The sequence below is a fragment of the Suncus etruscus genome, chromosome 2, assembly GCF_024139225.1.
Source record: "Suncus etruscus isolate mSunEtr1 chromosome 2, mSunEtr1.pri.cur, whole genome shotgun sequence".
NCBI lineage: Eukaryota > Metazoa > Chordata > Mammalia > Eulipotyphla > Soricidae > Suncus > Suncus etruscus.
Window position 1 is genome coordinate 40646707 of NC_064849.1, and position 11780 is coordinate 40658486.

At 42.1% G+C, this 11780-nt stretch overlaps 1 protein-coding gene and 1 non-coding gene across 2 annotated transcripts; both read right to left on the reverse strand.

Moving 5' to 3' along the window:
* Positions 1-1662: 1662 nt before the first annotated feature.
* On the reverse strand, positions 1663-1766 carry LOC126002220 (U6 spliceosomal RNA). The gene has a single exon (XR_007492983.1). It is a non-coding gene; the product is annotated as a U6 spliceosomal RNA (small nuclear RNA).
* A 9075-nt stretch (positions 1767-10841) lies between these two features.
* On the reverse strand, positions 10842-11451 carry ARF6 (ADP ribosylation factor 6). Its single transcript, XM_049767605.1, has one exon. It carries the CDS (start codon positions 11381-11383, stop codon positions 10856-10858), a length of 528 nt encoding a protein of 175 aa, XP_049623562.1. The 5' UTR covers positions 11384-11451; the 3' UTR covers positions 10842-10855.
* Between the last annotated feature and the right edge of the window lie 329 nt (positions 11452-11780).

Consider the following 11780-nt stretch of genomic DNA (forward strand, 5'->3'; position numbering starts at 1 on the left):
TCTTTTTGATTAACTATTTCAGTATAATTTTCCCCAAAAATCAATTACTTAATGTGTTTATCTTTAAGACTTTAGTTTGAAGACAGATTTTGTTTGTTTGTTTTGGGCCACACCTGGTGACGCTCAGGGGCTACTCCTGGCTATGTGCTCAGAAATTGCTCCAGGTTTGGGATACCATATGGGATGCCAGGGATCAAACCAAGGTCCATCCTGGACCAGCTGCATGAAAGGCAAACACCCTACCGCTACACTAATGCTCTGGCCGCAGACAGAAAGATATTAACATATTTCTGCAGGGGCTGAGTGACAGCACAATGGCAGGGCATTTGCCTTGAATGCAGTGGACCCAGGACAGGCCAGGTTCAATTCCTGGTATCCCATATGTGCCCTGCCTCCAAGCCTTCCTGGAGCGACTTCTGAGAACAGAGCCAGAAATAACCCGAGCGCCACTGGGTGTGGCCCAAAAACAAACAAAAAAAAATCATGCTTCTGTAAAGAACCAGAGAGCAAATGTTTTAGGCTTTGTGATTTGAATTGTCTCTGTCCTAACTACTTAACTCTGCTGCTCTTCCTGCTATGTACAATACACAAATCAATGAACATAGTTATGAACCAGTAACACTTTATTTATAAAATCCAGCAAGGGGGCCGGAGAGATAGCATGAAGGTATGGCATTTGCCTTACATGCAGAAGGACGGTGGTTCGAATCCCGGCATCCCCCGTGCCTGCCAGGAGCGATTTCTGAGCACAGAACCAGGAGTAACCCCTGAGCACTGCTGAGTGTGACCCAAAAACAAACAAACAAACAAACAAACAAAAAAACAGCAAGGGGCCAGATTAGATTCACAACCCATACTCTGCCTGTTCCTAGTCTAGAAAACTCATCTCAATTATTTAAATGGTATTCTCCAACAATTACTAAAATTATAGATATGCAGGAGCCGGAGTGATAGCACACTGCTAGGGCATTTGCCTTGTATGCAACCCAGGAGGATAAGTGGTTCAAATCCTGGCGTCCCATATGGTCCCCAAGCTAGGAGCAATTTCTGAGTACACAGACAGGAGTAACCCCTGAGCATCACCGGGTATGGCCCAAAAAAAACAAAAAATAATAATAGATATGCAATTAGGAAGTAAGTCACCAAGAATATGTTCAATATGACAGGCACGAATGACTATTGAGCACTGGAATATGGGTATCTTAAATATCTTAAGTATAAAATGTACACAAGAGGGACTGGAGAGATAGTACAGTGGGTAGGGCACTTGTCTTGCACAGGCCTGGCCAGAGTTTAATCCCCCACTCCTATATGGTTCATCAGGAGTCCCAAGTGTAGACAGGAGTAACACCTGTAACATTGCTGTACATGACATGAAAAATAAAAATAAAATAAAATAAAAACAGGAATTCTAGGGGCCAGAGATAGGGTGGAGGTAGGGCATTTGGCTTGCATGCAGAAGGACGGTGGTTTGAATCCCAGCATTCCATATGGTCCCCTGAGCCTGCCAGGAATGATCTTTTTTTTTTTAGGACCGATTTAGCGATTTCTGAGCATAGAACCAGGAGTAACCCATGAGCGCTGCCTCGTGTGACCCAAAAAAATTAATAAACAGGAATTTAAAGATTTTCTATGAAATAAAGAATATGAATTATCTTTTTTTTAAATATGGAACATTTCACAAATTTGCGTGTCATCCTTGCGCAAGGGCCATGCTAATCTCTGTATCATTCCCATTTTAGTATATGTGCTGCTGAAGTGAACACAGAATATGAATTATCTTAATAATTCATTTACAGGTCCCAAGGATGACTTAGTAGTAGACCAATTGCCTTGCATGACCAAATTGCCTTGAGAGACGAGACCAAAGGATCAGTTCCCAGCACTGCCATTGTGATCCCCAGCACAATTAAGTGCAATCTCAAGTACAACACAACTGTGTAACCCCAGATAATATAACAAGAACAATGAGGAATAATTATTATATATTTAATGTAATATTAAATTAATAATTTCTTGTAGTTAAATTAAAATTATTTCCTTTTACCTGATACCTTGTTTTGGGGGACCAAAACCCAACAGTGCTCAGGGGTTACTCCTGGCTCTCCACTCAGGAAATAGAAGCCTATAATTCTCTAGCATCTCATATGGTCCCTGAGCACACCAGAAATGATTTTTTTTTTTTTTTTTGGCTTTTGGGCCACAACAGGTGACACTCAGGGGTTACTCCTGGCTATGCACTCAGAAATCGCTCCTGGCTTGGGGGACCATATGGGACACTGAGGGATCAAACCAGTCTGTCGTAGGTTAGCCCGTGCAAGGCAGACACCTTACTGCCTGTGCCACCTCTCTAACCCCAAGAATAATTCTTGAGTGCAAAGCCGGGAATAACCCGAACACCACCAGTGTAATGGGCACTCTCCACCTTTGGAGACCTGAGTTTAATCTCCGGCAGTCCATATGGAAATCCAAGCCCACAAGGACTCATTCCTAAACAGAGCCAGGAGTAATGCTGAGCTCCACCAGGTATGGCTCCAAACTAAAACAAAACCAAAAAAAAAAAAAAAAATTCTAGCATCTTACTCAAAGCAAGCTTTTTCTTTTTCTAAGGACTATAGCAGGGTGCTGAGGGGAATTGAGGGGTCAAAGCCACATTAGGTGATACTCAGTCCTTCAGTGCTGGTCTGACAATTTGGTGCTCCAAACTGTAATGCTCAGGGAGCCATGTAGATATAATTCAGAATTCCACATAATGGGCATGTGCTCTATCTCGAGTTTATTTATTTTTCGAAAGTGAAATTAGGTTTTATTCGAAAATTCTAAGGAAGAGGATAGGAAGAGGAAGAGTAACATGTTCAAGAAAGATTAGGGGCCAGAGAGAAAGCATGGAGGTAAGGCGTTTGCCTTTCATGCAGGTCGGTGGTTCAAATCCCAGCATCCCATATGGTCCCCTGTGCCTGCCAGGGGCAATTTCTGAGCACAGAGCCAGGAATAAACCCTGAGCAGCTGCTGGGTGTGACCCAAAAACCAAAAAAAAAAAAAAAAAAGTATGGACTTCTCCAAAAGTGTAGAGTGCCCATTACACATCCCATCACTTGAGCTTTAAATATGACAGCCCCACAGAGCAAGCTTTTTTTTTTGGGGGGGGGGGAAGGGGGTTGGGTCATACCCGGCAGTGCTCAAGGGTTGGTTACTCCTGGCTGTGCTCAGAAATCACTCCTGGCAGGCTCGGGGACCATTTGGGATATGGGATGATGGGACTCTAACCACCATCCATGCTGTAACGGCTGAGTGTAAGACAAAAAGCCCTACCACTGTGCTTTCTGGGCCCCCCCCCTATTTTGTTTTTTGTTTTTGGGCCACACCTGGTGGCGTTCAGGGATTACTCCTGGTTCTGTGCTCAGAAACCACTCCTGGTAGGCTTGGGGGAATCTTATGAAATGCCGGGGATTAAACCCGTGTCCATCCAGGTCAGTAGCATGCAAGGCAAATGCCCTATCACTGTGCTATCACTCTGGTCCCAGAAGAAGCATTTCTTTTTTTTTTTTTTTTTTTTTTTTTGGTTTTTGGGCCACACCCGGCGATGCTCAGGGGTTACTCCTGGCTCTCTCTGCTCAGAAATAGCTCCTGGCAGGCACAGGGGACCATATGGGACACCGGGATTCGAACCAACCACCTTTGGTCCTGGATCGGCTGCTTGCAAGGCAAACACCGCTGTGCTATCTCTCTGGGCCCAAGAAGAAGCATTTTTAAACAAAATACACTCACTTAAATATGCTAAATACATTACTATTCATTAGTTTACCTTAACCACATTTTAGGCTAAGTCCAAAGTTTAGCTCTGCTGTTACTAATTTTCTCTAGACCTTAGTTTTCTAAACTATAAAATGGGACTTTCTTCTCAAAAAGTTGTGAGAATTAAGAGAATCAATACAGGGGCCAGAAAGATAGCACAGCAGTAGGGCGTTTGCCTTGCACTCAGCCGATTGATTCATCACAGACAGTAGTTCGAATCCCAGAATCCCATATGGTCCCCGTGCCTGCCAGAGTGATTTCTGATGCAGAGCCTGAAGTAACCCCTGAGCACTGCCAGGTGTGATCCAAAAACCAAAATAAATAAATAAAATCAATACAAATGAAACTCATAATACCTAGCAGGTGGTAAGCATAAAAAAAAAATGCTCCTGGGGCAGGTGCAATAGCATGGAGGTAAGGCATTTGCCTTGCATGTAGGACGGTGGTTCAAATCCCAGCATCCCATATGGTCCCCCAAGCCTGCCAGGAGTGATTTCTGAGCATAGAGCCAGGAGTAAACCCTGAGCACTGCCGGGTGTGACCCACCCCCCCCCCAAAAAAAAAAAAAACATTCACTGAATGTTTCTCAATTTTCTCTCTTCAGACATAAATCCAACCTAGTACTTAATTCACAAAACTTTTAGAAATAAAAATGCAGGAAACACTGGTTTGCCCTATTCAAATAGTTGTTTTGTTTTGGTTTTTGGGCCACACCTGGCTGCACTCAGGGGTTACTCCTGGTTCTGCACTCAAAAATTAAAACTCGTTTTTATCTTTAACATTTATTTTGGGGCTGAAGTGATAAGTGATGTGTGGAAGGGCATTTGCCTTGCATGCTGCCGATCCAGGACAGACCCGGGTTTGATCCCTGGCATCCCATATGGTCCCCCAAGCCTGCCAAGAGTAACTCCTGAGCAAAGGCTCAGAATGTGGCTCAGTGGTCAAGTATTGTGCCCTACAAGCACAATCATAAGGTTTTTGGGTTGGATTGCTGGCACCATAATAGCTTGGGCAATTTTTTATTTCTGTCCACTTATGATCTTCTTAGATCTATCCAGCTCTAAGAAGAAACTTTTATGATTATAAGCATTTCACACAGGTTTTTCTTTGAACTACAATTATTTTCTTTTTCAAAGCCCATTTGTTACTGTCCTCCCTAACACTTTCATAATCTGCTAGATTATTTCTATTCTCTTTAAGATAGTTATAGATTCCCACACCTATTATATAAATAGTACAAAGCAGCATTCTAGACAAGGAATAATTCATATGAAAAGTAAGTTGCTTTTCCTAGTTTATACTAGAGAAATAATATTAAAAGAAGCTAAATACCAGGCAACACATTAGTTTTTCAAGTCAGTAACTCCATACAGGCTGTCATAATAGAAAATACTAACGGGCCCGGAGAGATAGCTGATCCAGGACCAAAGGTGGTTGGTTCGAATCCCAGTGTCCCATATGGTCCCCCGTGCCTGCCAGGAGCTATTTCTGAGCAGACAGCCAGGAGTAACCCCTGAGCACCGCCAGGGTGTGACCCAAAAACCAAAAAAAAAAAAAAAAAATACTAACCTTGGGACTTGATTGCTTGGGATAGTAGTATCAAGTGAATAAAAACAAATCAATGCTGCTACTGAATCTATCCAAACTATCCTTAGTTAATCTGGATAAAAAGGAACTTTTAACAGGGAAACGTACGTAACATGTCCAAAGATCCTAAAATATAAAAATAAGAGAATATTTAAAATGAAATGGCTCTAAAAGAATGCTAATTTAAATCACTTTCACTCACTGAGGAAAAACAACTAAGTTAAACCACTCAGTAAGTCTACATTCAGTATATCCTAAAGAATCATTAATCATTCAAATGAGGTAAATGTGCCAATGATTTTCTAAACCTTTGTTTGGATTTATCTAACAAAGAGCCCTTCATTAGACTGCTTTTCTTCAATTTTGTTTGTTTTTGGATCACACCCAGCTTGCGCTCAGAGGTTACTCCTGGCTGTAAGCTCAGAAATCGCTCCTGGCAGGCTCGGGGGACCATATGGGATGCTGGGATTCGAACTACCGTCCTTTATGCATGCAAGGCAAACGCCCTACCTCCATGCTCTCTCTCTGGCCCCTTTTCTTCATATTTTGATAATTGCAAAAACTGAGGTTTAGACTTGGGGTAGTAATTACTTTTTTCATAAAGGTGCTAACAGCAGATATTTTAGGCTTTTCAGGATGAATAACTATGTCATCCACATTTTTCTTTCCATACAATCCTTAATAATTTTAAAAGGTAAAATTCATTCTAACTTCGTCCCTATGAAACAGACCAGTCATATTTGACCTTAGTTTCCACACCCATGCTCTACACTATACATATTATCTTTTCATTACTATGCCAATTCCACTGATACCTTTATCCTTCAAATATTTGTTGAGTCACCTTCTCAGAGGCCTTCCTTATTACACATTCTACCTTACCTTACAACAACTATACTATATTATAATAGTGTACCACCTAACATTTTTATCTGATCTGTCATCAGATAATGATTCCTCCCACTCCCACCCCTACTACCACCCCCATAAATTCCATGAAGGAAAATATTTTGGCTTTTTTCACTCATGTACCTCCTAGGTCTAGAACAATGAAAGGCATTTTAGTAGGCACTCAACAAATAAATCTATCCTCACCTTATAAAACAAATTATATAGGAAATATACATCCAAAAGCAATAATTTAACAACTGAAAAGGCACTCAAGGACAAGATATGATATACTTTCGCTTTATATTGTTTTGATAATCATAATACAATAAAGGGGGAAATAACTGAAAATTAAAACATTTTCAATACTCCTCACAACATACAATTCTTAAAAAATTAATTCTCTGCAAGTTTACTTTCAACTGACATTTCTAAGCCCCTCTACACAGCCCTTTCTGTGCTTTGATCTCACCTTTATGTATTTCCTGTTCTTTCAACTCACTAATCAAGTCTGGCAACTTGAAAGTTTAGCAAAGCAAGGAAAAGTTACTTTGCCTCCTGTATGGCTACACCTTCCAACATTCCTTCTCTCCTATATACTCCCGAATTTTTGTTCTTTATCACTTTGGATTTACAATCAATATACACAAAGCAAATTGCTAGATTCAACTGAATCCTATCAAATACTAAATTTGTCAGAATTAAGTTTTTCATTGCTTTGTGGTTTTGCAATTTAACCCTGTAAGAGACAAGATTTGCTTTACCCTGATATACATATTTGGCAAGATATTGAGGAAACAACTTTGAGAATTTAGTAAGCTCCACTACCTTTCAATTATAACTACTACTATACTTTTAAAACATGTGTTAAAATATAAAGCCCACTCAAAGATATTTCCAATTGCTACCAATGATGTGCTGACATTTTATAACTGATAAGTCACAGTACAAATATACTGGCAATTTAGGGGCTAACTAGTATCAAGATCACATTAAGTCACTCAAAAATTAAACTATAAAATTGCTGATGCAGAGTGAATGACTTACAAAAACAAAATGTTTTTTAAAAACCTTTTATCCAAGCTATCCACCCTACTTTAGTGGCTACAAATCACCATTCTCATCAGACAAGCAACTTGAATTACGAAAGAAAACTTTTTAAACTTCAAGTCAATTGAAAAGGTATGGGGCTGGGCGGTGGCGCTGGAGGTAAGGTGCCTGCCTTGCCTGCACTAGCCTAGGACGGACCGCGGTTCGATCCCCCGGCGTCCCATATGGTCCCCCAAGAAGCCAGGAGCAACTTCTGAGCGCATAGCCAGGAGTAACCCCTGAGTGTCACCGGGTGTGGCCCAAAAACCAAAAAAAAAAAAAAAAGAAAAGGTATGAGCCAAGTTTTTCTAGACACAATTCTATACTACTAAAAATATTAAAGCTAGGGCTTGGGAGTGGGGGAGGAAACATCAGCAAATGACTGCTTCCATAGAGCCTTAATTTCTGAAAACATTTAAACCAATTTTGCATTCTAAACTGTCACAAAACCAGATTCATGGACCAAATAAAGGGCAAAACCACCTTATAGAGATAGCCGTGTAAGAAACAAATTGATTCTTTTCCTTCTTATGAAAGCTAGGGACTCCGACATTAACTTTGTTTACCATGTAGCCCTGAAAAAAGAACATGGCCCAACACACCACAAATCCCCTTAACCTAGTTCAAACGAGTAACATAACGTGAGAAACTGCACTGTGTAATTCCTTTATTTTCTGTATATTAGTGCTTCAACACTACAACCATGAAAAACACAATCCAAGTACTGTACTCTTTAGTTTGGGGAAATCACAGTCTACAGACTTATATGAAACAAGATTAACCTCATTCAAAACTTACTGGTTTTATAAATTCACAGATACAGAAATTGATGCAATTAAACAAAAACTTCAGGATCTTAATTCTTAAGATTGTTAAGTTTTTCTGCAGGTTATAATTGCCTGCCCCATAATCATCAATGAGTATGGTTCAACTTAACTACATCAATTGTCAACCTTCTTATATCCCTTAAAGATCTAAGTGAAAATTACAATTTCTTTTTTTGCTAAGATTTAGGGCTTTTCTAATTTCAGTATGTTTCCCTCTCCCCCTCCCCCTTTAGACACTTCCCCAAAACATCTCACCGGCAACATTCAATAGCAATCACTTGATTATAAAAATTTAACTGTAATTCCCCAGTTAAGACACACACAAAAAAAATGGCTGCCTACCAGTCTGTCACAAATTAGAAATACTACATTTAAGAATTAACATGAGGGTTTCAAGTTTCCTCCAGTTTAGGCATTTATACCTTTGTGCTTGTCTTATTTTACGATGTTACTATAGTATTGATATTTCTATAACCCAAGTTTATGTACCTAAAAATGTAATGATTTAAAATACTAAGAATCAAAATTTATGGTGGAGCTTTGGGAATTTCAAAAGCAACTAAAAATGTCCATAATTATGTCTGACAGCTTCATTTCTAAAGACACTTCTAAAGTAAAACTGAGAATGCAAGTTGCATTCTTTTTTTTTTTCATTCAACATTCCCTCTGCACTATCAGGAGCCTACAACATAGCACCTTTTCTCATTTACTATGTAAGTACAATGTTTGTCAAGTGTTTTAGTTTGAACAGTAAAATTTTTGTATCCTTATGCTTCTCATACATCTTTGGTAAAAGCTCCATTACATAATATGGCCAAAGCACGAAGGACCAAAACCGTCCAACTGTATACCATGATATCCCGCAAATTTTAGTTTCAGACACCCTCATAAACAAAACCCACTCCCATCTTTCCTGTACACATGCAGGTTTCGTTGCAGAAATTCCCTAAGTTTAATTCCTCGAGGATCTCTAACGTTCATCCTTAAGGCTATGAGAGAACCAGATGTTGCTTTGCAAGTCCTATCAAGCATGAACATTTGGTTCAATGTATTATCATAGTGGTCTCAATCTAGTTACTGGTCCTAACCAGCGAAGTGATCCTGTTAGGATCTAGGTTATCACCAGCAAGCACACTGCTTATTTGAAGAAAAATAAATTTACATTCATTGTCATCTGTAGGTTCTTCCATCCTACTTCTCCTTTGTCATTCCCAAGTCTACACATTCATTCATCGCATTACTTTCCTTAAGGGAGATAGTCTGTCACTGAACCAACAGGTTATCTATCTGCATGAATTTATCCTGCAATCAAATAGAATTAAATACCTTTATAAAACATGTTTTCCAGTGTTCTATCTAATTAATGGAGATGTGGATCACCCATTTATAAAAAAAACTTACTTTCAACTTAATCAGCTTAATCGGTAAAGTGAAAACAAGAATGTGTCTTTTCCCAATTAGGTAAAAAGTGCATATGATTTGAATCGTTAAATGCTTTATTAATGAACAAAGAAAACAATCTAGCAACTTAATTGGTCTTAGACATTTGAAACAAGTTAAAAGTATATATTCCAGTTTTGCCCAAGTCACTTAAAATATCTACAAATATTTCGTCGGTGTTTGGCATACACCATTATTATTGCTCCATTTCTGCAGACATTTTGTAGTTAAGAGATAACCATAAAGCTGCTAACTCTGCAGGGAAATAAAAACTTGTCCTTGATGGGATACATTTAATTTTTAAGCAGTTTAAGTTAGCTAGGTAGAGAGAAACTCCCAATTTGATCCCTACTCATGCAGGATGTAATTTTCAAGAACTTATTAAGTGACATTTCAAAGAACTCCTTACATTACCTGTTTAACACACTGATGTGCAACTGGAACGTTTTTCAATGACATTACTCATTAGTTGCCCCTGTAGGCTGGCTGTATACTCTACTGGTCTTCGAGGTCAAAGATTACATTGGAAATGACTAAATTAAAACTTAGAAAGAGGAGGGGAGAAGGCCTTAAATATAAAAGACAAACGGCAGTTTGATTATGCAATAATTTTCAGTTTACTAGATGAAACAGACTTGCAACACAGTCTGCAGGAATGCAAAATAAGCCATCTACAGCGAGTGATACGGAAACTGGGCAAAAAGGAAGGAAAAAAAAAGCATACATGAGGGGGAGGAGAAAAAAAAAAGATTTTCTCAAAATTAAGGGAAAAAAAAAATCAAACCATTATTCTTAAAAAGGAATTTATACCCAGAACGGCTATAGTTCCCCCACCCCACCCTCCTGCCATCCATCAATCATCCCTTTTGCTGGAAGTCAACAAGAGCTTCTTTTTTTGTTTGTTTTGTTTTGTTTTGTTGTAAGCACTTTGTGTTCGTTGCAATCGGCAGATCGGAACATCCTAACGCAAAAGCGGAGAAAGGAAGGAAGGAACCAAAAAAAAAAAAAAACAAGAGAAAGCAAAGATGAAATCAATCAAAGCAAGGAACCAAACAAAGTCAAGTCCCTAAGCCGGTGGCACCCCCGAAACTTCCACCGGCACGGAGTTGTGATCCTCGAGAGAGAGAAAGGGAGACTTCAAGTGGCGGCCGGCCGGCCCAGGCACATCCCGGGAAGGGAAGGGCCGGCGGATCCGGGGTCCGGGTGGACGTTCCTCGGGGGGTGCCTCATTAGGACTTGTAGTTGGACGTCAACCACGTGAGCCCCTCGTAGAGTCCGTCCCCCGTGGTGGCGCACGAGGGCTGCACGTACCAGTTCCGGTCCCGGATGCGCGTCAGGCCCAGCTTCTCCTGGATCTCGTGCGGCTTCATGGCGTCGGGCAGGTCCTGCTTGTTGGCGAAGATGAGGATGATGGCGTCGCGCATCTCGCGGTCGTTGATGATGCGGTGCAGCTCCTGGCGCGCCTCGTCGATGCGGTCGCGGTCGGCGCAGTCCACCACGAAGATGAGTCCCTGCGTGCCCGTGTAGTAGTGCCGCCACAGCGGCCGGATCTTGTCCTGGCCGCCCACGTCCCACACGTTGAACTTGACGTTCTTGTACGTCACCGTCTCCACGTTGAAGCCCACCGTGGGGATGGTGGTCACCGACTGGCCCAGCTTCAGCTTGTACAGGATGGTGGTCTTGCCGGCCGCGTCCAGGCCCAGCATGAGGATGCGCATCTCCTTGTTGCCGAAGATCTTGGACAGCACCTTGCCCATCGCGGCGGCCGAGCGGGGCCCGGGGCCGGGGGCATGCGGGGTGGGGAGCCCGGGGACCCGCGGCTGGCTGGCTGGCTGGCTGGCCCGAAGCAGCGACAGCAGCAGCAGCAGCAGCAGCAGCGCCCGCCCGAGCGGCCTCTGCGTGGGCGGTGGCGCCGGGCTGCGGGGTGCTGAGGAGGAGAAGGGACAAGTGCAGGAGGCCGAGGCCGGCCGGACGCACGCGCTCGCTCCTCACTCGGACATCAGCGCCCGTCCGCGCGCGGAGCGGCCGCCGCCCTGCTGAGCCCAGCCGCGCCGAGCCGAGCCGACCTGACTGAGGCGAGGCCCGGCCCGGAACTGCCCTTCCCCCCGCCGCGCTTCCCGCTCTGCCGCCGCCGCCGCCGCCGCCGCCGCTCTC